The sequence below is a fragment of the Stomoxys calcitrans genome, chromosome 4 (genome assembly GCF_963082655.1).
Source record: "Stomoxys calcitrans chromosome 4, idStoCalc2.1, whole genome shotgun sequence".
Taxonomy (NCBI): Eukaryota; Metazoa; Arthropoda; class Insecta; order Diptera; family Muscidae; genus Stomoxys; species Stomoxys calcitrans.
Window position 1 is genome coordinate 5,559,500 of NC_081555.1, and position 27,351 is coordinate 5,586,850.

Genomic DNA, 27,351 nt, shown 5'->3' on the forward strand with positions numbered 1-27,351 from the left:
GTAAGTTTTCCAAATTAAGGGTGTATTTTTGGGTGACAATTTTGGAAAATGTGGAAAATTTTTTTGTTTTGTTTTTCCTTCGAGACGTGCTCAATGATTGGAGATTTTCTTTGCAAGCGGAAAAGAAAAGCCAGAGACGCAACATTAAGGGAATTTTTAGTAAAAAATGTTAAGTCATTAACCCATTAATGGCGAATTGGCAGAAAGAACCCAAAAATAGAGCTGTCTAAAAAAAATTTTGTAAGCTGTAGATTTATAGCTTAAAACAAACCGAAAAACAGAGATAACCATTATAGGGTAGCCATTAGGTTGCCGTTCCCTGTTTTTTTTTAAGTCCCCGAGGACCACCGTAACGCAGAGGTTAGCATGTCCGCCTATGACACTGAACGCCTGGGTTCGAATCCTGGCGAGACCATCTGAAAAAATTCTTAGCGGCGGTTTTTCCCTCTTAATGCTGGCAACATTTGTTGAGGTACTATGCCATCTAAAAAATTTCTCTCCAAAGAGGTGACGCACTGCGGCACACCGTTCGAACTCAGCTATTGGGTTGCCCAAAAAGTAATTGCGGATTTTTTAAAAGAAAGTAAATGCATTTTTAATAAATCTTAGAATGAACTTTAATCAAATATAAATATAACAGCTGATAACTGACAGAAGAAAGAATGCAATTACAGAGTCACAAGCTGTGAAAAAATTTGTCAACGTAGACTATATGAAAAATCCGCAATTACTTTTTGGGCAACCCAATATAATAAGTAATAGTGTGATAAGTTCGGCCGGGCCGAATCCTATATACGCTACACCATGGATCGCATTTGTGGAGTTCTTTGAGCAGTATCTCTTTTTAGGCAAACAAAGCATAATGGATAAGAATTGTTATGCTTCGATTCGGACCATAAATGAATTGAATGTTGAAGGCCATAGTAGAAGTCATTGAGTAATCTTTCATTCCATTCGGATAAGAATTGCGCCTTGTACGGGCTCAAGAAGCATAATCGGGAGATCGGTTTATATGGGAGCTGTATTAGGCGATAGATCGATTGAGACCATATTGGACACATACGCTGAAAGTCATGGGAGAAGCCGTTGTATAAAATTTCAGCCAAATCGGATGAGAATTGCGCCCTCTAGAGGCCTAAGAAGTCAAGATCCCAGATCAGTTTATATGGAAGCTATAGCAGGTTATGTACTGATGTGAACCATACTTAGCACAGTTAATCAAAGACAAAAAAAACACTTCACGCTAAATTTCAGCCAAATGGGATGAGAATTGCGCCCTCTATAGGCCTAATAAGTCAAGATACCAGATCGGTTTGTATCGCAGCTATATCAGGTTACGAACCGATTTGCAACACGTCATGCAAAATTTCAGCTAAATCATATAAGAATTACGCCTTCTAGAGGCTCAAGAAGTCAAGATCCCAGATCTATTTATATGGCAGTTGCATCAGGTTATTCTTAACACAGTTGTTGGAAGTCATATTGAAATACGTCATGCAAAATTTCAGAAAAATGATAATTGCGCCCTCTAGAGGCCTAAGAAGTCAAGATCCCAGATCTGTTCATATGGAAGCTATATCAGGTTAAGTACCGATTTCAACCATACTCGGCCCAGTTGTGGGAAACCATAGCAGAACACCTCTAGAGGCCTAAGAAGTCAAGATCCCAGATCGGTTTATGGGCAGCTATATCAGGTTTTTTACTGATTTAAACTAAACTTAGCGCAGTTATTCGAAGACATAACAAAACACCTCATGCTAAATTTTAACAATTGCGCCCTTTAGAGGCCAAATAAGTCAAGATACCAGATCAGTTTATATGGCAGCTATATCAGGTTATAGACCGATTTGAATCAAAACTAAGCACAGTTGTTGGAAGTCATTATGTAACACTTCATACAAAATTAAGCCAAATCGGATAAGAATTGCGCTCTCTAGTGGCTCAAGAAGTCAAGATCCCAGATCGGTTCATATGGCAGCTATATCAGGTTGAGTACCGATTTCAACCATACTCAGCCCAGTTGTGGGAAACCATAACAGAACACCTCGTGATAAATTTTCAGCCAAATCGGATAAGAATTGCGCCCTCTAGAGGCATAAGAAATCAAGATCCCAGATTGGTTTATATGGCAGCTATATCAGGTTATGTAAGTTCAAACTTTTTAGAAGGACATACGCTTTCAAAAAAATTTGGTTGTTGGCCCATATCTTTAGTACAGGGTGAGACACAGGGTGTCAAAGTTGATTTCATTCGATTTCTTCGACCTTCTGGAGGCTATAATTTTTCAATCTTTAGAACATTTTGTACCGCTTAGACCAACAGAACAAAAAGCTGTGGGATTATTTCCCATTTTTCGCCGTTTGAACCACTGTGCGACGTTTTTACATAACAATTTTAAAGAGCAATTGGTAAAGTGGACCACCCTATGGAACATCTGGAAATCTATGTTCGTTACCACAAACCAATTTACAATAGAATTGAAAGCAAGATTGATTGTTGGCCACCGTAGCGCAGAGGTGAGTATGTCGGTCAATGACGCTGAAAGCCTGGGTTCGAATCCTCAGCGGTGGTTTTCCCCTCCTAATGCTGGCCACATTTGTGAGGAACTATGCCATGTAAAAAACTTCTCCTCAATAAAGGTGTCGCACTGCGGCACGCTGTTCGGACTCGGCTATAAAAAGAGGCCCCTTATCATTGAGCTTAAACTTGAATCGGACTGCACTTGAAATGGGAGAAGTTTGTCTTTGTTCCCTAATGGAATATTCGTGGGCAAATTTGCCTTTGCATTTGATAGCAAAAATATCTTCTTTGCTTTATTTTCTTTCAAAATTCCTACACTCTAACAAAAAGACCCTTTTTTCCCATTTTTTTATAGTTGAAAAGAAAACCTCACAACTTTGCCACCACATGCTTGTCCTGCTTATTATTATGCGGCAAAAGTAAAAGTATTTTGTAATTATCATCCCAGTCGATGTTGGACTAAATGAAAAAAGGTCCTTAACAGCCAGTTTTGAGCTCTCGCCCAGCATTTCTTTATTTTCCGCACAATTTTTTTTTTTCTTTATATTTTAGAAGCATTTGTGTGTGGCTTGTGTGCTTCCTTTTGCTGGAGCCCCAGCGCAAAGAGAAATTATTCATTTTTTAAAAGCATCATCGTTTTCGTTGGCAGCCAGAAAACAATGAATGCTGCAAAATGGTAATGGCTGCGTTACTTCAGAAACAACTTCTTTGCTTAAACAGCTGCTTAGCGTATAGTGCCAGGCTTTCAGGGCGGCTGGTAAGTAAGGAGTCCACAGCAGGAAGCTAACCAAAAGCAAAATCATCAGAATGCCAAGGAGTGGGAGTAAGAGTAAGAGGGCAATTTCATACACTTTTGTGCTTTATACTTCTATTATGTTGCTGCCAACATTTTCAAGAAAATAATTATCATTCTTTATATGTTGGCAAGCAGCAGCAGCAGCAGCAGACCGCATTCACAGCCACAAGTCAGTGAGTGAGTGTGGGTATGTATGAATGGAAAATATTTTAAAAAGGCCTGCCACGGGAGGGATTTTAAAATCGTGCCTTAGATATGTAAGAAATTTCCTCATCGTAAGGCATGTTAAAATGTGCACATCTTAGGAATTTCTTTTCAATTCAGCCGTTGATAAAAGGCATATAAATCATAATTTCGAGAAATGATGATGGCATGAGTAAGTCTCAAAAATCGCTTTCACATAGACACAACATGCCAGCAGAAGAACGAAAAATCGCTTTAAGAGTATGAGGAAAAAAAATGTCTTTGCTGCTTAAGATGCACCAAACAAAAGCCATAAATAAGCATTTTATTTTCATTTGTTTACTTCATACATATAAATAAAAGCTGATAAACATTTGAAAGTGGATTACATATAGGCTTAGCAAAAGCTCCAAGACATTGTGAGTAAACCAGTAGTACTCTTGCCAGCAAACATGTTTGCCGGCAAGCTGTTACAAGATTTTTTATAGCAAAAAAAAATAAATATCGTAGAAGGCGATATTTTGAGTTTCAAGGATTTCGCCAATTTAATAGGATATAGAAAAAATGTGTTTGTTTGTTATTTTGTTTCATTAATTAAGATGCGATGTTGTTCTTCTTTTAAGTAAATTTCCTAACCTTCATAAGAAGAACCATATATTGCTGATGATATATCAATATTTTTTAATTAATACTAAGACCTGTAGTTTAGGATCTATAATACTAGCATTAAAGAGAAAAGACCTTATACCAAGTAAAATATTTTTTTGTATAAGACATTTGAACTTAAAAAGTTTTAAAAATTCTTTGAACTTAGTTTAAAAAATAATAATGGACAGGACATAAGAAGAACCATATATTGCTGATGATATATCAATATTTTTTAATTAATAATAAGACCTGTAGTTTAGGATTTATAATACTAGCATTAAAGAAAAAATATCCTTATACCAAGTAAAATATTTTTTTGTATAGGACATTTATCCTCAAAAAGTTGAAAAATTCTTTAAACTTAGTTTAAAAAATTATAAAAGACAGGACAACATTTTTTCGGTGTAAATAGTAATGCCTCAAAAAAAATCAAGCAAAAAGTATTTTTTCGTACAAAAAACGTCATTTTTTTTACCAAAAAACGTACTTTTTTGTACCAAAAAGGTACTTTTTCATACCAAAAACGTATTTGTTCGTACTTAAAAAGTTCTCTTACGTACTTTTTTGTTTCAAAAATGTACTTTTTTACAAAAAGAAGTACATTTTTGTACTAAAAACGTACTTTTTCGTACAAAAAACGGACTTTTTCGTACCAAAAATTTGCTTTTTCGTACCAAAAACGTACTTGTTTGTACTTAAAAGGTACTTTTACGTACCAAAAACGTACTTTTTTGTACCAAAAACGTACCTTTTCTTGGCAAATGATGTTATCAGAAAAGCTTAACATTGATAGTTTTGCAAATGTACCAAAACGTAATTTTTGGTACCAAAAACGTTCTTTTTTGTATCAAAACCGTTCTTTTTTGGATTTTCGCCTTCCTACTGACTGTTTCGCTGTTCCACAATGTTGCATGCGCATTCATAGCCCAATCCCTTAACTTGGACTGCGTCGACCCGAAAGGCTTCGGGTTAATCAAGTTTATTGACGGCAGTCCTCTGGCCTTCACCGCCAAATCGTCTGCCTTTTTATTTCCCCTTACTCCATTATGGCCCGGCACCCAAACAATGCGGATTTTGCCATCCTCAGAGAAGGCGTTAATCTCCTTCTTACAATGCAAGACTGTTCGTGACCTTACCCTTCTGGTTGTTATTGCCCTTATGGCAATTTTATTGTCGGTAAAGGTGTTCTTCGCATACAGGACCGTATTATGGTCAGGCAATCTAAACCAGATCTCAGTCCCTGGGTTCTCAATGTAGACCCCTAGGTGCACTTTGTCCTCTAGCTTTGATCCATCCGTGTATCATGATCTTCCAGATGGCAATCCGTCAATCTAAGACTGTGCCGATGGCAGCTGTGCCTCCCACTCGACTTCAAGGTTCATCTCAGGTATCCGATCGGAAATCTCTTCCATTCCTTCCAAGTTTCCAATCGTCGCCTCGATTATACCGCGATGGTATGAGCTGCTCCCATCCTCAATCCATTCTCTCATCGCCTTAAGACTCTTAGCCCAGGCCGTTATGATTGAGCTAAAACTTGGGCAAATAATATAATATTGGGTTGCCCAAAAAGTAATTGCGGATTTTTTAAAAGAAAGAACTTTAATCAAATATACTTTTTTTTACACTTTTTTTCTAAAGCAAGCTAAAAGTAACAGCTGATAACTGACAGAAGAAAGAATGCAATTACAGAGTCACAAGCTGTGAAAAAAATTGTAAACGCCGACTATATGAAAAATCCGCAATTACTTTTTGGGCAACCCAATAGAACTCAGCCATATGGACGTCTTTCTCTCAACCGTGCTTGAATAGGCCGTTCGTAGAAATTTTTTTGATTTTTTTAAGTTTTTTTTTTTTGGCAAATCTTCCTTTTGAACTTTTTTTCAAGTTTTATACCCTCTCTTGGGCCATTTAAAATTCTTTGCAAACTATTTTCGACTATTTACAACTTGGATTACTAATGTGGCTTTCTAAGCTTCTCACCATTTCACAAAAGTTCATATCATCAATCTATAAAACACATTTGGACATTATATTACAACATCAGCATGTCCTGCCATCAATCACTTTAAGGGAAAAATCAAATAAAACCCACCAAAAGGTAACGCTAAGGATAGCTTACATGGTTGCTCTATGGCCATTTTTCTATGCATGCTACTCCACATGCCAGGTGTAGCCAGAGAGAATATGGGCTTTGTTGTGTGTGTTTGATGGTGATTTACCACACCTTTTTGTTAAGACATTTTTCAAGTTGAAGGTCATTTCAAAACGACGGATGGTTATGGTTATGCCGGCAATGGTGCTCGAACTCAAGAGAGTACCTTGCAAGACTAACAATGAGGTGGTACGTGTGTTTAAGCAAATGGCGTTTTTGTGTTCTGTGCTGTTTTTAGTATCAACCAAAAACAAAGAAGAGAAGAAAGCCAAAGGAAAAAAATTATAAAAATAAATTTACACTTGAAACGCATTTTGGCCTGACCTGGCTGAGGGGGTGAGGGTTTTCACTTGGTTCTTTTAGCCGCACATATTTTAATGAGAGGCCCTTTTAAATGTCAAGGTCTTAAAAATGTAAAAACGGGTGATTCATCAACACTTTCTTTGCTTTGGTTACAATGCTTAAGGCTCTAGGGCCAATCATCTGTGACAAGAGGAGAAGGAAAACAAAGGAGGGGGGTTTTCCATACTTTTACCTCAAAATATAACTGCAAACGATACAATTGACGACACTGCCAACAATACCACTCCAGCTCGGTATTGCTTTGCATTTCTCTGGCCACCTCGCCGGGTATTTGGACACATTGATGGTGATAGAACCAGGCACAAGGACCCGAGCACTGTATATATCGCTCCTTGGGTTTGAAATCCAACCAACAGCGACGGCAAAACATGATTCGATGCGTCTCCAAATGGTGGGCAGGTGCAAACGTTAAGAAATTACTCGGGCAACTGTCTGGGGCCAAGTGTCGAAAGTATTAAGTAACTCAGGCAAGGGCTGATTTCTTTTGCCAACTCCAGCAGCAGCTGTTTCGTGTCTTTATTTACCTCCACCTAACAATTTCCCCAGAGAGCCATTAAAATTTTGTTTAAAATATGATGCCTTTGCCGCTTGTTTGCTTTCCAACACAAAAGTGTATTTTTAGATAATGAACTGAAAGCAGGGAGGGCTGCGCCATTGGACTGGGGCTGACTTCAAGGATTTCATAATATTTGTTTAAAATTTCCTTGTCATGGATATGCGATGCAACAAAAATGAATGGCCTTAGGCCGGTCATTTGTTTTTCCTTTAACATTTTCCAGTTTCAGTGATATGGAACATCTATTCATGGCCATTGAATAGCATTTCATAAATATTTAAACAGTTTCTAATAACACCCACCCAGCCATAGAGCTTACGAGAAGACGAAGAAGAAGAAGAAGAGGAGACCTAAGCGACACGTTTGAGGTTTTCCTACTAATGGCTGGATATATGAGAGAAAACCAGAAAAAAATCTATACCACTAGAAGACGACAAATGCCACCATATGGCCCATTGGCCAATGGGGCAATTCTTTGACATGATTCTTGGTTTTTTTTTTGGACTTAGGCCAAATTACTAGGGGGCAAACTGCACATGTCAGCAGAACTCTAAGGATTTCCAATGATTCATACCTCCCAGTTATCATAGCCACAAACACAGCGCTGAAAATTGGTAATGCATCTCTTGCTGTCGTCCTTTAAATGCTCTCACTCGGTCGGTTGGCCAAAATGGTTATGGTGAAATATTTCCATGCATTGCAGTCTCATGACATGGAGCAAGCATTGAGATGCTGCTGCAAATGCCATCAGGGCTTGGTGTTTTGTGTAGTTTTGTGGCTATTAAGCAAAAAATTTATAGTTTCTTTTCATACCCGGGAAAGTAGTTCATGCAACCGGAGAATAACCAAAGTTGGTGTTCGCATTTGCTCATGGCCAGCATGCTCATACGTACCAACAATGGATTGCAAAGGAGAAGTTCATTTAAAATTAATGAAAAAATCTTGTTACAACAGAACAAGTGAGACAAATTGTTGAGAGGAAAGTAAGGAAAAGGCAGGCATCCAAGGAAACCAAAAAACAGCCCCAAGTTCTTAGAAAGTATGAAGCAAATCAGCTTTGTTGCCAACACTTTGTCCACCCTGACAGTCAACATCAGTTTACTCAAGGGGAAGAATCAAAGCAATCCCTACTGTTACTGTTACTGATGATAGCTTATTATGAAACAATCATGAATGGCTTAGATTCTGTTACCAAAGAGGATTCCAAAGAGATTTACCAACATTAACTGCAAATCAATAGAGGAAGTAATGCAAAGGAGATAAATGCCATTATAGGGAAGTACAAACAAACTTATGAAAATATTTTGCTTTCTCCGGAGAGATCATCGAATGATAAACCAACTAAACCATGTAAACTAGTTATCACTTTTGAAAAAAAGGATTTAACCCAAAAAAGGGGAAAGACAATGACAGAGAAATATATGAAAATTGACAAATATTTTTGGCATATCAAAAAATTTTAAAATCTTTTTATTTAGAAATTCTGTTTAAAATTTTAGCATTATAAAATACCAGCCGAAATACTAGGGACCGCTTTAACTCTCTAATATCTTTTTAGGTTGGGGACACTTTGCCCTGAATGCGGATATCGAATTTGTGCCATTATAGCCTATGGCACTAAACGCGTTCGAATCCTGGCGAAAACATCGAACAAAGCGGTGGTTGGCGACATTTGCAAGGTACAATGCAATGCATGGTCATTTAAAAAAATATCCCCAAAGAGGTGTCGCACTGCAGGACGCCGTTCGGACTGGGCGATGAAAAAAAGTCATTTATCATTGAGTTTAAACTTGAATCGGAAAGCCCACATTGATGTGTGAGAATTTGCCCCTTCTCGATTCCTGGTGGTAATGTTCTTCCTTAGGGTAATGTTCTCATTAGGGGAGGGATGGCACCTCAGACATTTCGACTCAAATATGGAAATTAAAATTTGTGCAGCACTTCCAAATCCATTTAATTTCAGCCCCATATTGTCATGGCAGGTAAATATGAACCATTTGAAGGGTTTTTTGGGGCTGGGGCAGCCACCGGCTCTTTGCATTGAAAATAGATATCAAATTCGTTCTTTGTTGCCAACGGAAATGAAGTTCAGTTTAGAGGGTGCTAAAGGGCGTACCCCAAAACACTTGGGTCCAAAATTGTATTGGGTTGCCCAAAAAGTAATTGCGGATTTTTCATATAGTCGGCGTTGACAAATTTTTTCACAGCTTGTGACTCAGCTGTTATTTTTAGCTTGCTTTAGAAAAAAAGTGTAAAAAAAGTATATTTGATTAAAGTTCATTATAAGTTTTATTAAAAATGCATTTACTTTCTTTTAAAAAATCCGCAATTACTTTTTGGGCAACCCAATATATCAAATTCGTTTTCTACTCTCAAATACCTTTAATTTGATTCCCATATTGCCATAATGGGTCAAATAACTCTTTAGGAGAAAAGCGCCACCTAGACTTGAACGCAAATTTTAATGTCATATTCGTAATCTACTGCCTAATACCTGTCAGTTGAGTCCCACATAGTCATGGTCGGCTAATATACCTATTTGTGGGTATTTGGGGTTGGGCGACCACTCATTACTTGGACCTAATGTTTTATGCCATATTTGTAGTCTACTGCCTACTACTTTTCCTTTGAGTCCCATATTGACATGAACTTCGAATATATCTGTTTAGAAAAGTTTGGGGGTTTGGAGGGGGCCCGCTGGATACTTGGACCCAAATTTTAATACCATATTCGTTTTCTGCTTTCAAATACCTTTCATTTGATACCCTTATTGTGCCCATCGGACCACTTTCGGATATGGGAGGCGTTTTTGGGTAAGGTGAGATATCCAGCCGATATCTAAAAATTATATACTCTTTTTTTCCTTCCAGACAAACGTACACAATCTATGAAAATTTTAAGAAAATCGATTCAACCAAGTATCATATAGTCATAAAGGGTCTAATGACGTTTATGAGGGGTGGTGTGACCCTCTACACTTCGGTCTAATTTTGTATGGCATATTTAAAATCTACTCCCGAATAACTTTCATTTGAGCCCCATATTGAAATGAACGTCCAATATTAAAATTTTAAGAAAATTAGTTCAGCCAAATATCGTGTAGTCATAATGGGTCTATTAGCGTTTATGAGGGGTGGCGTGACCCTCTATACTTCGATCTAATTTTGTATGGCATATTTAAAATCTACTCCTGAATACCTCTCATTTGAGCCCCATATTGAAATGAACGTCCAATATTTCTCTATGGGTACTTAGCCTAAAATTTTAATACAATATTCGTTTTCTACTCTCCAATACCTTTTATTTGATACCTATATTGTCTCGATCGGTCCACTTTTGATTTTGGGTTGTGTTTTTGGCATGAGGGGGAGGGTCCATCCCCCTTCCGATACCGAAAAATTATATAGCCTATGTTTCCTTCCAGACCAATCTACACAATATGCGAAAATTTCGAGAAAATCGGTTCTGCCGTTTTTCAGTCTATACGGAACAAACAAACCGAGTCCCATATATCCGTGATTGGCTAATGTGTCCATTTTGGGCGTTTTTGTGGGGGTGTGGTGACGCCCTTATACTTCGAAATGAATTTGTATTGCCAGATTCGTTATTTACTCCCGCATACATTTCATTTCATACCCATATTGTCCCATATACGCCCGCATACGTTTTATTTGTTACCCTTATTGTCCTCGTCGGTCCACTTGTGATTTTGGGGTAAAGGTGGAGGGTCCGCACCCTTCCGTTTTCAATAAATTGTATAGTCTATTCCTACTTCCTGACCATATTCGTAATCTACTCCCGAATACCTTTCATGTGAGTCCCATATTGTCATGATCGTCAAATAAAGCTAATTTAAGGGCTTTTGGGGCTGGGCGGCCCCCACAGATACTTTGACCCAACTTTTTTTATGATATTCCTACTCTACTCTTAAATACCTTACATTTGAATCCCATATTGTCCCGATCGGTCTACTTTTATTTTTGGGTAGTACTTTTGGGATAAGGGGGAGGGTCCGCCCCCCTCCTGATATCAAAAAATCTGTGAAAATTTCACACATACGTCCTATTTTGGTGTTGCTATGGGGTGGGGGTCCCCTAGACAGTTGTTCCCGAATGTTGATATCAGACTGCTGTCAATAATTTTGGTTAACCCGAAGCCTTTCGGGTCGACGCAATCCGAGTTAAGGGCGTGAGCTACGAAAGCGAAATGGTCGGTAGGACAACGAAACGGTCGGCAGGTCGGCAAAACATTCGGTAAGACGGCGAAAATCCTATGGGGAGAACCAGATCGTGAGAAGACGAGGAAGTAAGAAAAAGATCAGTATATCTTTTGGTATCATAACGGGACACATAGGGCAATAAGCCCACTTATGCAAAATGGGGGTGGAAGGTCCCCTAGACAGTTGTTCCCGAATGTTGATATCAGATTCGTGCTCGACTATAAAATACCTTTTATTTGAGTCCCATATAGCAATGGTCAGCAAATACGTCGTATTTGGGGGTGTTTTGGGGGTGGAGTTGGCCCCACAGACACTTTTTCCCGAATATTGATATCAGATTCACGCTTTACTGCCAAAGACCTTTCATTTGAGCCACATATTTCCATGGTCTTATATATGTCCTCTTTTGAGGGGTGTTTTGGGGAGCGGCGGCCTCCCAAACACTGGAACCCACATTTGGATATCAGATTCGTATTCTACTAGCAAATATTGGGTTGCCCAAAAAGTAATTGCGGATTTTTCATATAGTCGGCGTTGACAAATTTTTTCACAGCTTGGGACTCTGTAATTGCATTCTTTCTTCTGTCAGTTATCAGCTGTTACTTTTAACTTGCTTTAGAAAAAAAGTGTCAAAAAAGTAAAGTATAAGTAAAAATGCATTTACTTTCTTTTAAAAAATCCGCAATTACTTTTTGGGCAACCAATACCTTTCATGTGAGTCCCATATTGCCAGGGTCGATAAATATGTCCGATTTAGGGTTTTTTGGGGGGTTGGTGGATATCATATACGTATTCTACTCTCAAATACCTTTAATTTGAGCCACATATTGCAATGGTCGGAATACTAATCGATGTAGGGGTGTTTTGGGGGTTGGGCGTCCCCCTAAGGACCCCACCCGAAATTTGGATAATAAATTTTTGCTTTAAGGTCTCTATAAGAGAGCAATCAAAATTTCGCTTAATAAGCACCGAAATCTGGCGTTTCTGAAAATAAGAGTAGGGGGAGGGTCCGCCCCCCCTTTAGATATCAAAAAATATAGTAAACTCTCTACCACCTTATGCTAGACCACCAAGTGATGTGGTATTAACGCGAGGACGTCCAGTGTCAATAACTTTATGGACAGTAAAATGGCCATAAGGGCAATAACAACCAGAAGGGTAAGGTCACGAACAGTCTTGGAGTGTAAGAAGGAGATTAACGCCTTATCTGAGGATGGCACAATTCGTTTGGGTGCCGGGTCATAACGGAGTAAAGGGGAATGAAATGGCAAATGGTTTGGCAGTGAAGGCCAGAGAACTCAACAAACTTGGTTAACCCGAAGTCTGTAGGGTCGACGAAAGTCCGCATTAAGGGCGTGAGCGACAAACACTGAAAATTTTGAAAAAATTTCCGCATCATGGAAATTTTAAATTAAAGAAAAACATTTTTATCAATTTATAAAAATATGTAAAATATTTTTTTTTATTTTTTATTTTTTGGAAATGGTCGAAATTTTAGTTTTACAGAACATTTTGTCCGCTAGAAGAAATGAAAGCAGAGGCTACTAAACCAATTTTTTATTTTTGAACAAGTTCTTCGGCAACTCATTGGTACCATTTGCTTAGTTGCATTAAAATCTGCAAACTTTGTTGTATGGTATATACTTTTGGACAATGAACTTAGGACTCCAAAGTGCAAATGTCACTTGGGAGTCATGAGTTCGATGTCCAACAGAGGCTTTGAAACTAGTTTCTCTAAACCACGTTCATAGGCAACTTATTGGTACCAAATGACTATACGTATATTGTCTTTTTTGTAACTATAGCTTTTACTTTACTAAGGCTGCATAATCTCATTAAGAACTTTTATAAAAAAAATGCCCTTGAGCCATGTTTTCATTTCAAAAATTATGCGTGATTCAATTTGGGCACATATTTTCGCCAAACTACAAAATCTAATTTTACCCCAAAAGGCAACTCTTTACAGAGAAGCCACATTTTACCTGTGCAAATCCTTTATCAAGATTTGGCAAAGTCGTCTGAACATGACAATTTGTAGAATGCGGAAAACCACATCCTCCCTACAACTCCCCCTAGCAATGTAAACAGTTCCAATGGAATAGTTTCCTAACCACCACATCCTAATTCCTGTCTCGTACTGAGCTGAGTTTTTGCCATTGTTGCCCTCTATCGTTTCGGTGCAAATTACACTTAAAAACTTATAGAGTGCACGTTGTCCCACGTGTCTGCCACTGATTGCCAGATCAACAACAAACAGCAAAGGATATGGCAGAGCAGTATGAGGGTGATGATGATGATGATGGCAGCATGACAACAGTTGCCATGCCACACCATAATAATCAGAATCCACCGCCAAAATAAAGGATACATGGATACAAGCAATAATTGCCAGAGATTTGAAAGCAATGGCGACGAAACACCATATTGGCTAAGAGCCAAAGGAAAATCTGGGCATCACCCGCTCCAGGTTGTTTCAGAGAAAAAAAAAAACATGCATAGAAAACGCAACCATTGTCTCTCCCTGCCTCTCGCTCGATGAACATAAATACCACAATAAATAAAAGCCTGTAAATGTTTTTGACATTACCGGGGATAACATGATAGCAAGATTCTGCTCAAGTTTCAACAAAGGACTCTATGGGCCAGGATTACCAAAGCTGTGTGGTTGTTTGCCTGCTACATCGACTAATGGAATTATGAAAATATTTTATGTGTTGCTATTTCTATGAAATTAGCAAAATCAACAACTTTTAATGAAATCATCTCAATTGCTTTCCTCCACTTAATAACCTCCTTGAAAGGCAACTATAAAACAAGGAAATTCTATAAAGATACTCTCGTATATTTTAGATGCTTGCCAAGCAACTGCAAGGATAATTGCCGGTTTAAGTAAACTCTTAAACTCTCATTATGGCTTACTTCAAGTTGCCTTTAACTATGTGTCACATTGTGCAGCACATTATCATGGTAGAAGCCAAAGATTTTTCTTAGGGTACTTAATGTGTGTGTGTGTGTGTGTGTTGTAAAAAGGGAAATCTTAGAGAATCTTTGAATCAACGCTGACCATGCGTGTCCTCTTGTCATTAATGTTGTGTGGGTGAGTGTTTAAAAACAAAAATAATGTTAACCCCTCAGGCCATGAAGGCTATGGCAACATATCCACTTCATATATGGGTGGTTGGGTTTCTTAGGGGGTGCTGATGATGTTCTGTGTGTGTGTGTGAGTATGGATGGGTGTACGGTGTATGGTGAATGTGAATAGTGTTTCAACAACTTAATGTTTTTTAAGTGTTTTTCATGTATGTTCTTTCTGCTTAAGAGGTGATGGTGGTGTTAAAGACCATTGCGAAAATTACACCTAACATTTATATAATTGCTATGCCACTAAACGGAGCAAAGACAGCAGCAAATAGGGGTGTCGATACAGATGAGAAAATTTGCCATTAGTTAAAAAATTAAAAAAAAATCTAAGGAAAACTAAAATTTTAGAGGGAAAATTTTCCAATTTGGTTGATATATGGCATGTGGACTTCTTTTATGACTTCCTACAACTGTGTCAAGTACGGTTCAAATCGGTCAAGAACCTGATAAAGTTCCCGATTTGAATTTTTGATCCCCTGGAAGCCACAATTTTCATTCGATTTGGCTGAAATTTTGCGAATGGAGTTTCATTATGACTTCCTACAACTGTGTCAAGTACGGTTCAAATCGGTCAAGAACCTGATATAGCTACCATATAAACCGATCACCCGATTTGACTTCTTGAACCCCTGGAAGCCATAATTTTCATCCGATTTTGCTGAAATTTTGCATATAGTGTTCTGTTATGACTTCCAACAGGTGTGCCAAGTACCGTCCAAATCGGTCAAGAACCTGATATAGCTCCCATATAAACCGAACTCACGATTTGACCTTTTGACCCCCTGGAAGCCACAATTTTCATCCGATTTGGCTGAAATTTTGCACGTAGTGTTCTGTTATAATTTTCAATGGGTGTGTCAAGTACCGCCCAAATCGGTCAAAAATCTGATATAGCTCCCATATAAACGATCTCCCGATTTGACTTTTTAAGCCCCTGAAAGCCACAATTTTCATTCGATTTGGCTGAAATTTTGCACATAAATTTCTATTATGATTTTCAACAGGTGTGCCAAGTACGGTCCGAATCGGTCTATAACCTGATATAGCTCCCATATAAACCGATTGCCCGATTTTGACTTCTTGAGCCCTGGAAGCCACAATTTTCATCCGACTTGGCTAAAATTTTGCATATAATGTTCTTTTATGACTTTCAACAGGTGTGCCAAGTACCGTCCAAATCGGTCAAGAATCTGATATAGCTCCCATATAAACCGATCTAACGATTTGACTTTTTAACCCCTGGAAGCCACAATTTTCATCCGACTTGGCTAAAATTTTGCATATAATGTTCTTTTATGACTTTCAACAGGTGTGCTAAGTACGGTCCGAATCGGTCTATAACCTGATATAGCTCCCATATAAACCGATTGCCCGATTTTGACTTCTTGAGCCCTGGAAGCCACAATTTTCATTCGATTTGGCTGAAATTTCGCGTATAATGTTCTGTAGTGACCTTCAACAGGTGTGCCAACTACCGACCAAATCGGTCAAGAACCTGATATAGCTCCCATACAAACCGATTTCCCGATTTTTACTTCTTGAGCCCCTGGAAGCCACAATGTTATGATTTTCAATGGGTGTGTGAAGTACAGTCCAAATCGGTCAGGAATCTGATATAGCTCCCATACAAACCGATCTCCCGATTTGACTTTTTGAGCCCTTGGAAGCCACAATTTTCATTCGATTTGGCAGAAATTTCGCGTATAATGTTCTGTAACGACCTTCAATAGGTGTGCCAAGGACCGTTAAAATCGGTCAAGAACCTGATATAGATTCCATACAAACCGATCTCCCGATTTGACTTTTTGAGCCCCTGGAAGCCACAGTTTTCATACGATTTGGCTGAAATTTTGCAAATAGTGTTCTGTTATGATTTTCAATAGGCGTGTTGAGTACCGTCCAAATCGGTCAAGAACCTGATATAGCTCCCATATAAACCGATCTCTCGATTTCACGTCTGGATCCTCTGGAAGCCACAATTTTTGTCTGATTTGGCTAAAATTTTGCCCCTGGTGTTTTGTTACGACTTCCAACAACTATGTACTGTCCAAATCGGTTTTTAATCTGATGTAGCTCCTATATAAACCGATCTCTCGATTATCCTTGTCCAGTTCCTAGAAGCTATCATTTTTGCCTAATTTGGCAGAAATTTAGTACGTAGAGTAAAACTATGACTTTCATCTGATTTTGGTGGTGATGGTGGGTTTCCAAGATTGGACTGCCATTTGTTATGTGAAATACACTGCTGCTCCCTAACACCAGCACCAATACCAAATACCACTTAAATAGGCCCCCTTGTAGATGAAGTCTCCTTATATACTTAACTTCCATTTTGATCTTTTGAGCCACTATGTGCCCCCATATTTGATAGGAAACTAAATTCCCATTAGACATCCCTTACCATATGTTAAGTTTCCTTTGCCTCATTGGCGAAACATAAGTTTTTATGAGCAGAGTGGGTTTTGTGGAGTACCAAACCAGACAAAGTTGTGTTCTTTACGCTCGATTAAAATGAAGATTCTAAGGCGGAGGTGGCCTCAAATTGATTTTAAAGATTTCAATTTGAAGAAGAAAAAAAAACACAACACAAGAAAAATTCAAACACAAAAACATAGTTAAGGGCCATTTGGCCATTATTCCACCGCAAAACTGGCAAACTCATTATTAAAGGACCAAAAAAAGGAAATGCAATAAGGCCCAAAGCGAATTGAAGGCATGGAGATGGAAGAAACAGAATCAATTGGGATAGAAATAAAATTGTTCACCTTAATTGCTCATTGCAGAGGACACAAACAAACAAAAATGTCCTGGAGGATAAAATGATTAAAAATAAGACAAAATTCTCTTTCAGATCAACTAATGATGATGATGATGATGATGAGGAGTAGGAATAAAATGATGATGATACGATAATAAAGATTTCTTTGATGACTGGGCCTTTTGCAACACCCTCTACCTCTAATCCCCCCGTGGTTATTTAATTGTTACATTTAGCTTTGTTTTGGGGCCAACTTAAACAATTACCTAGAAGCATTACCATTTTTCCCCCTTAGAAGGCATAACAGCGAAATTGTTTCGATTAATAAAGTAGCCATTACAGGGAAATTAAATACTTCCTTAATGAATAAGCAAAGAAGAAAATGGCAATAATTTGCCATGAAGCACATGTTAGCAGGAAATCCCTTAACACCTTAGCAGCCATCAGCAAGGTAGCAGTCATCTCACCCCACTCGGGGGACCCCCTTAATATCCTTTTCTGTTGTTTTTTTTTTCGGTCATGCCAAAAAAACATTTATGGCAAATCTTTAGCTTGGCCATAAAAACATGACATTTAAAGGTGTTAAATTGAGATTTAAATGTTAGTAATTTGCTCTCCAACGGAAGTTGGACAATTGCTCTTTTGGGGAAAGTCAATGGTTGTATGAATGGAGTTAGGGCTGTCTATACACGCACATTTTGTCACCACAAATCAATTACAGCCAAAGCAAAAACGGAAGTCAAGAAGCCAAAAGCCTTTAGGTCCTCTTTTATATACAGGCCGGGGGGTGTATGGGTGTGTTTTGGTGTATAAAACCCCCTTTTCGAAAGGGGAAACCATTTGATGTGTGTGTGTGTGTGGATAAATCACATGGTCATTTCCGTTTGTCTTACACTAAGCAATCTAATGAAGAAATTCGTTTTATATGGCGGAAGTTCTAAGTAATTACTTTTTATAGTCTGGTCAAATTCATTCAAACCTTCCATCTCCTCCCTTGGAAAATCAAAATCGCTGCAAAGTACCATTTTGCTGCCTTTTGGGGGGGGGGGGTGGACGGACCACGAAAATGATGAGAGCAAATTGTCAATGTTAACCAAAAGCCATAAAGGAAGTCAATCAATCAGTTTCACATGACACATAACGACCTGAGGTCATGTCAGAAACAAAAAATCATCTCCTCGGAAGGCCAGTAATTAAAAAGACTGTGCGTATGCCCAGACCTCTAGCTGTAGGCTTTTCATAAACGTTGTTGCCACTTGATTGAGGAAAATCTCATAATGATGACAGGGAAAATGACATCAATTTCAAATAAAAACAACATAATGAAACATTTAATTAGACCTTGAAGGAATTTCTTCGAAGGGGAGTAAGGCAACAGAGGGAGATCAAACAAATATAGGCAGTGTCTTTAAGAAAGGCAAGCCAAATATGTGAACAGGGAAATGTCAATAAATTCATACTTGAACATTTCATCTTTAATGGAAGTCAAATTTAGTCTAGAAGCAGTCTAGAAGCCAAAATTCGAAAAATTTATATTTTTAAAATCTTCTTAACAAAACTCAAAAGAAAGGCAGTTGGCAATAGAGTTGTAGTCAAGTCTCAGGTGGTCTACATTCTCCAGAAACCCCCCAAAGGGAGGGAGATAAAAGCCAGTAATGATAATATTGGACTAAAATTTATGGTATTTGAAAGTAGAGGACAAACTTGATATCCAAATTAAGAATCAGTTACCAGTTACCCAAAATAAGAATCAGTTACCTAGGGGGTCATCATACAATATTGTATTGGGTTGCCCAAAAAGTAATTGCGGATTTTTCATATATTCGGCGTTGACAAATTTTTTTACAGCTTGTGACTGTGTAATTGCATTCTTTCCTCTGTCAGTTATAAGCTGTTACTTTTACCTTCCTTTAGAAAAAAAGTGTAAAAAAAGTATATTTGATTAAAGTTCAATCTAAGTTTCATTAAAAATGCATTTACTTTCTTTTAAAAAATCCGCAATTACTTTTTGGGCAACTATAACTGATGATAATATTGATTGGACTCCTATGAATGAAAGGTGAGTACGATTTTAAGATCCATATTCAAGGACCATTGCCTAAGAAGCCAGTCCCCCCCCCCACCATCAAAAACACTCGAATGCAGGATTAGGCCGCAAAACACCAACACAAGACACAGCAATCCCATGGCAGCCGGTTGTACGCACCGAATTGACCCTATAGAATCCTCATCGGCAAGGGCTGCCGCCTCAGTGAACGTGTTCGTCTTTTTTCGTCATGGGAGAGGCATATCCCGGAGTGCCTTCTCCATACGCTTCCGGTCCATGCCGAGATTGAAAAAAAACCCTGGTTCAGTTTGGTTTGCCAGAACCGCCTCCATCATCGGTCGGTGTCGGTGAGGTGTAACTGGTGCATGTATAGTCATACTGGCTATGTCGCAAGGTGCTGTGCGAACATAGCCAGCAATGGCTCCCAAGCGTCGTCGTCGTCGCCTTCTGCGTCCTCGTCGTGGGACTTTGTGACCCTCCCGACTTCTCCCATACGGCAATTTACGCAACGGCAGCATCCCAGCCCAAATATTGCCAGGCCGTACCAGGAAGTGTATCGTTTTTGCAGTTAAACTGCAACGGACTTCGTGGCAAGATCAATGAGATTGTGGACTTCATGTGTCGGAAGAGCATATTGGCCGCAGCGATCCAGGAGACAAAGCTTACCAACACCTGCAGCTTACACAGTAGTCACGGTTACAATGTGCTACCTAAGGATCGCTCAAGGAATGGAGGTGCGGGATTGGCCTTCGTGATACACCGTGCAATATAGACCTATCTCGCTTGCGCATGGCGCTATTGACCCCTACATGGTATGCATGGGGATAGCAGTATGGTCCGGTACTCCCGCGATAGAGTTATACAACGTGTACATACCGCCGGTTGGTAGCTGTGTCCCGATTAATGGCCAGGCTTACAACCCCGATATAAGTGGGTTGCTATCTGGCCATAATCTGCGCATCACGTTTCATGGCATTCTCCCCTAGGTAACGCCCAGCGTGGCATAGCTTTGGCAGAGCAGAGTGAAAGCTCCACGTTTTGCACGGTGAATGAGGATGTCCCCACTAGGATTACGAAGAGGTGCAGCAGTTCGCGAGACATCTCCATTGCATCCCCTGATCTCCTGAGTGACGTATCCTGGCAAGCCGTCATCTCTTTGGGGTCAGACCACCTCCCCATAATTCTCACCGTCGACCGACCACCCGACTTCATAACCTCTGAGCGCCGGACGTTTATCAATCATAAGAAGGCCGATTGGGCTGGCTTCAGAAAGAATACCAATCGCCACTTCAGTGCCACCAACTGCCACCCCCCTTGGATGTGCTAGTGGCTGAGAGGAAACCCGAGACATCATTAACGCAGCAGCTGCTCGCTTTATACCAGCCGGTCGAATACCCCAGGTGCGGCCTAATTTTTCGGCGCAAGCAGTGGTACTCGCAGATGGGTTGGGATTCATGGTATGGACTCCGCTAAATCCAGAATCAGCGAGCTGAATCTGGAAATAAACAGGGTAGTCAACGAACATAAGCGGAATTTGTGGCTGGAACACTTGGAGCAATGTAGGCAAACTGTGGTCTACTATTAAGTCACTCTCGAACCCCGGTAGACGGGATGACAGGGCCTCAGTAACTTTTGGCGAAATAACCTTGACTGATCCGAAGAGATGCGCCAGGTTGTTCAACCGTCAATTTATTGTGCATCCCGAGAGAGAGACAGGGCAAGGAGGAGAGCCATTCGCCGTATTCGTGGTTTCCCAGCCGATGAACAGCAATCACAATTTACCGTAGGCGAAGTTACGAATGTCATCCGTGGCGTCAAATCATCTAAGGCATTGGGTCCCGACGGAATCCCTACATTGAAGTTGAAGAATCTGGATTCATCTGGAATTGAATACCTTACCAATGTCCTCCTAGAGATCGTATCATATGCGGACGATTGTACGATCATGGCATCAGGCCCCCCACCCATTGATGACATCTGCGATAGGTTGAACGTCTACCTCAACGAACTTGCCTCATATTTCGCTGCAAGAAATCTGAAGATATTCGCCACCAAATCTTCAGCCAGATTGTTCACTACAAATATGCGTCAGGTGAATACTGAACTGACTGTGATGGTCAATGGAGAAATGATTCCGACCATCAAGTGTCCTAAAATATTTGGCGTCACATTTGATAGCTCTTACACATTCTCCCCACATGGTACACCAATCTGCGATAAAGTCAAAAGTAGAAGGTCCTCAAGACACATGCTGGCAGCACAAAATCCAGTGAAGCACCCACGAAAAGAATAGCAAGGATCAACTTGTATCTCCTCGTTCCTAGATCACTTTCGGTAGCCCACTTTGCTGTTGCAAGTAGAGCTTCTTGAAGTATGCCTCCTAGAGAGCGGCTATAAAAAGGAGGCCCCTTATCATTGAGCTTAAACTTGAATCGGACTGCACTCATTGACAAGTGAGAAGTTTGCCTCTGTTCCTTAGTGGAATGTTCATGGGCAAAATTTGCATTTGTTTTTTACACCTAACAAATGTCCTCAGCATAAGGAGGGGATAGGTTAGATTAGAGTGGCAATCCTTTAAAGACTCATTTGGGCAATTTCAGTCAAATGTGATGCCACAGTAGCGGCAGACCACGGCCTATGGTGGGAATCGAATCCAAGACCCCTGCACTGGTAATCCGAGCATTCTGCCAACTCGGCTTTCGGGGCGCCAAAGATAACTACCAATGGCATTTATTTTAATACGGATTCGAACCCAGTGGTCTAGCGTTACGGGCAGTCATGTTTACCTCTGCGTCTGGGTGGCCCCCATTTTGTTGTCCTCGAAACACAAATTTTGACAAAAATTCATCTAAAAATTGAAATTTGACAAAATTTTCCAAAAAAAAAAAAATCAAATAATTTTAAATAAATCAAATTTTGAACAAACTATGGATGAAACACTTAGACATTTTTAATAAAGAAAAAATAAAAACCAAATTTTGAACATTTTTAAATAAAAATAAAATTTTGAAACATTTTTCTAACAGAAAATTTTCTACAAAAAGTTTTAATAAATTTTGAATTAAAAAATTTTACTTGGACGAAATCTTAAAAAAGTGTTAATTTTGAACAAATTTTCATAAATTTAATAAAATGTCATTAAAATTGAGGAAAATTTGTTCAAAATTTCCTTTTTTGTATTCAAATAAAAACAAAATTTTTTTACTAAAATTTGTAAGACAGTTAAGCTCTGTTCCTTTCCTTGAAACTGCCGTTAAGCTTTTTTTATTTTTCTACAGATTCACCACTGCTAATATTCCTTGTGTTTATTTGAAAATGTAATTCCGTCTTAGACAAATATATCCCTTGTTAAATTGTTATTTACTTAAATTCCAAACGCTATTTAAATCTTTTTAGAATTTTATTTACCCAAAATTTGACTTTGCCCAAGAAATTTGTTTGTTTTGCCAGCCACTCACAACACAAAACACACAGCTACTGACAACACCAAAAAAAAAAAACAAAAAAAAACACATCAACAATTTAAAAACATTAAAACGAATCCAAAGGGGGCACTTAAATGAAGTAATTCGGCAAAAGTATAAAAACCAAAACCTTAGACAATTTCCGAAGAGGTTTGGTAAACAAGACCACCTTTTTTTGGCTGTTGGTTAACTCTCACTTTCGACAGGGCTTCATCATCTATGGCTAGAAACAACCCTGATAAAAATAAAACAGGCAAAAGGACAACAAACAGAAATACAGGAATTGACATTTAGCCAAAAGGACTAACTAAGGATAGACACACGTTCAAAAAGTAGACAGACAATACACAAAACAAAAAGGATGCAAGAGCAGGAGGTGAAGAAGAACGGCTGTAAGCCCACCGCCCAACATCCTTTCAATAACTCTGACTCAATAGGCTGTCTCTCAGGGTCTACAGCAAGCAATTCCAGCCATAGTGATACCTTCAGTTTATATGACGACCAGACCAGGCCTAAATGAACCATCAGTCGTCCAATGTTTTTCTTTCTTTTTGGTGTTTGGCTTTGTTGTTGCTACTGAATGTTAAACATAAATTTTAATTAAATATTTTAAAAGTCGAAGAAATCCCGCTGTGACCTCCCCCCGCACAAAAAAAAAACTAGAGGCAGAGGATACAACACCACACCAATGGGGGTATCATAGAAAAACTGCAAAACTCCTACCCTTTGAGATTTACAAAACAAAAAACCAAAATAATATCTACGTAATATTGTGGAATGTTGTTGTAGAACAGTGGAAAACAATAAATAGATGGTGTAAGGGAATTTAAATTTTCATCAAGGGAAATGATTTCTTAAAGGAAACAACTTTCATTTAATGGCGCCCAACTAGGGGCATGCCAACAGAAGCCTACAATAAACAGTTTTTTGCTGTATACTAATCTCTTAAGAAAAAATCTTTTTTTTTGTATCAATAAAGAAATCCAAAATTGCACTTTAGGTCTTTAAAGACAATGAGCAACCCAAAATGGCGCACAACGCAGGGCTACATGTCCAAAAACTACTGTTTTTTCAATGTCTGATTTCTACATACCACTTTGTTTCCTGATTGTTGTTATTTCTTGGCTAAAACCAAATTTCCTCCCACTGTGCCTTTGAAGCGCATTTCAACATCATCATGGACCAACCGAAAAAAATATCAGCAACCACAATGAAAGGGATATACACATAACATTTACCGTTATGCAGATTGCTGACAGTTGTCATTTTGACTAAAACCTACACACACACACACACATGCATCCAAACACCACATACTCGTACTAGCCTCATACAATTTTTATGTGAGTGTTTGTGTGTGTGGGGAAATGGTGTACATAGATGAATATAATTGTAGTGGTAGTCATGATATTGCCATGAATGTCTTTTACAAGTGCCAGTTTCGCTGGTACGGTCGGGCCATCATGGGGAAGCCAAATGCGATTCCTTGTTTTTTTGTTTTATTTTGGTTTTCTTTGTCAAGGTAGTTGGGTAATGGAGTCTGACTGTTGGTTTAGCTGGAGTCTATCCAAGGCCATAGCGGTGGTTGGTTTTTTTGGTGGCGAAGGAATGGGAAAAAATGTTTTATTGACTTTGGGTGACTACAAACAACCACCACCAACAACATTGCCACCGCATTGGTGATGTTCTACGCCTTTTTGGCAGCATCAACAGCAGCAGCACCAGGAAAAACAAACCAGTTGTGTTTGTGGAACAATTAAAATTATGGTTGACAATGTTGATAGAAGCATTGGTTACACCCACCCACAGTCCTGTGACTACACTACAGCTACCAAAGAAATATGCGTCGCAGAGCTTAAGATCTGTTAAACAGGGTTTTCAAAGAATACCAAAAATGGCTAAAGGATTTATAGGCAAAAATTAAAAAAAAAAAAATTTTAAATCCTGTTTTATATTTAAAAGAAATTTTGCCAAAATTTCTTCCCTAAGAAAATGTTGTCAAACCTTGACTATCATAAAAGAAAGTTTACCAAATATCCTATAGCAAAGTTTTGACAAAGTTTCCTATTACTTTCCTATAGGAAATTTTGTCATAAATTAATTGTTATAGTAAAATTTGTCAAACTTCTTTTTAAAGGGTGATTTTTTTGAGGTTAGGATTTTCATGCATTAGTATTTGACAGATCACGTGGGATTTCAGACATGGTGTCAAAGAGAAAGATGCTCAGTATGCTTTGACATTTCATCATGAATAGACTTACTAACGAGCAACGCTTGCAAATCATTGAATTTTATTACCAAAATCAGTGTTCGGTTCGAAATGTGTTCAAATTTTGACAAATTTTGTTCAGCGATGAGGCTCATTTCTGGTTGAATGGCTACGTAAATAAGCAAAATTGCCGCATTTGGAGTGAAGAGCAACCAGAAGCCGTTCAAGAACTGCCCATGCATCCCGAAAAATGCACTGTTTGGTGTGGTTTGTACGCTGGTGGAATCATTGGACCGTATTTTTTCAAAGATGCTGTTGGACGCAACGTTACGGTGAATGAACACATTTCGAACCGAACACTGATTTTGGTAATAAAATTCAATGATTTGCAAGCGTTGCTCGTTAGTAAGTCTATTCATGATGAAATGTCAATGCATACTGAGCATCTTTCTCTTTGACACCATGTCTGAAATCCCACGTGATCTGTCAAATACTAATGCATGAAAATCCTAACCTCAAAAAAATCACCCTTTAATATAAATTTTTTAAAAATTTTGTTCTCACTGGAAAATTTTGCCAACACTTTCTTTTTTTAAAGAAAATTTTGTCAAAATTTCATTTTTAAAGGAATTTTTGTTTAAATTTCTTTTGAAAGGAATATTTGTCAAAATTTCTCTTTTAAAGGAAACTAGCAGAACCGGAGCCGCTCCGCTGCATCTTCTTTAACTCTCTAATATCTTTTTAGGGTGGGGGCACTTCGCCCTGAATGTGGATATCGGATTCGTGCCACTGATGCTGAACGCCTGCGTTCGAATCCTGGCGAGAACATCGATATTTGTTGGTCCTCGAATTTATTTCAGCCTGATATTCTCATGATATTTGATTCAGGGGTGCTTTCCGGGGTGAGGTGAAAAAATATCAGCATTATGCTCTTCTTTCAAATACCATTTATTTAAACCCCATATTGCCATTGGCTTAGGAGGAGTTTATAGGATGAGGCATCCCCCAAACACATGGCCCCAAATGGGTTATGAAATTCGTTTTCTAATCTCAAATACCATTCATTAGAGCCACATATTGGCATGGTCGAAAAATTGTAACCCTTTGGGGGGTGTTTTGGGAAAGGGGAGAAGCCCTAAATACATGGTTCTACATTTGGATATCAAATTCGTATTCTACTCCCAAATACCTTTATTTAAGCCCCATATTGGGATGGTCAGTAAAAAATTGCTGTCTGTGAGATATTTTAGGAAAGGGGAAGACCGCCAGAAAATTGATCCCGAAAGTGGGTATCAATTCTTGCTCTACCCCCCAATACCTTTCATTTAAGCTCCACATTGACATGATCGGTAAATATGCCTGAATTAGGGGTGTTTTGGGGATTGGGGTGGTCCCCCAAACACTAAGCCCGGAAAATATATCAGCAACATGCTCTATTCTATCCATATTGCCATTGGCCTCAAAATTGGATATCAAATTCATTTTCTAATCTCATTTTAACTCCTTATTGCAAAAGTCACCAAATATGTCCGGGTTGGAGTATTGGCCTTAAAAACTTTGAATATTTAGTTCCACTCTCTTTAAGATCCAAACTGTCTTGGTGAGCAAATATGTCCTATTTGGGGGTTGTTGTGGTGGTGGGACGTCCCCTAGACAGTTGGTCCCTAATGTTGAGATCAGATACGTGGTCCACTCCCACATACCTTTAATTTGAGCCCCATATTTCCATAGTCGGCAAACACGACCGGCTTGGGGAAGGGGGGGTTTTGGGGGATGGGGCGCCCACTCAGTGAGTTGGCCTTGAAAATATATATCAGATTCGTGTTCTACTCTAAAAACCCTCTTATTTGAGCCTCATATTGCAATAGTCAGCAAATTCTTTCTATTTGGGCGGTGTTGGGGGGGGGGGGGGGGTGGGGTGGCCCCATAGACACTTTTCCCGAATATTGATATCAGATTCGTGCCTTACTCCCAAAGACCTTTCATTTGAGCCCCATATTCCTATGGTCGTAAATTGGGGGGATGTTTTTGGGGAGAGGAGGCCCCCCAAACACTTGGTCCCATATTTGGATATCAGATTCGTATTCTACATTCAAATACCTTTTATTTATGCCCCGTATTCCCGTGGTCAGTAAATAAGTCCTGTTTGGGGGGTGTTTTGGGAAAGGGGTGGACCACCAGAAACGTGGTCCCACATTTGGATATCAGATTCGTATTCTACTCGCAAACACCTTTCATTTGAGTCCCATATTGTCATGGTCGGTAAATATATCCGATTTAGGGGTGTTTTGGGGC

At 39.0% G+C, this 27,351-nt stretch overlaps 1 protein-coding gene across 2 annotated transcripts in view; it reads right to left on the reverse strand.

Moving 5' to 3' along the window:
- The window catches only part of LOC106082920 (uncharacterized), a 220,959-nt gene that overhangs the window by 41,506 nt on the left and 152,102 nt on the right, over positions 1-27,351 (reverse strand). Inside the window, exon 1 of one of the 2 annotated variants that reach the window (XM_013245689.2) lies at positions 6,835-7,032. The exons of the other annotated variant lie outside the window; for it this stretch is intronic. Coding sequence (XP_013101143.2) covers positions 6,835-7,032 — 198 coding nt within the window. Of the gene's footprint in view, positions 1-6,834; positions 7,033-27,351 lie in introns of those variants that run through there. 2 annotated transcript variants of the gene reach the window in all.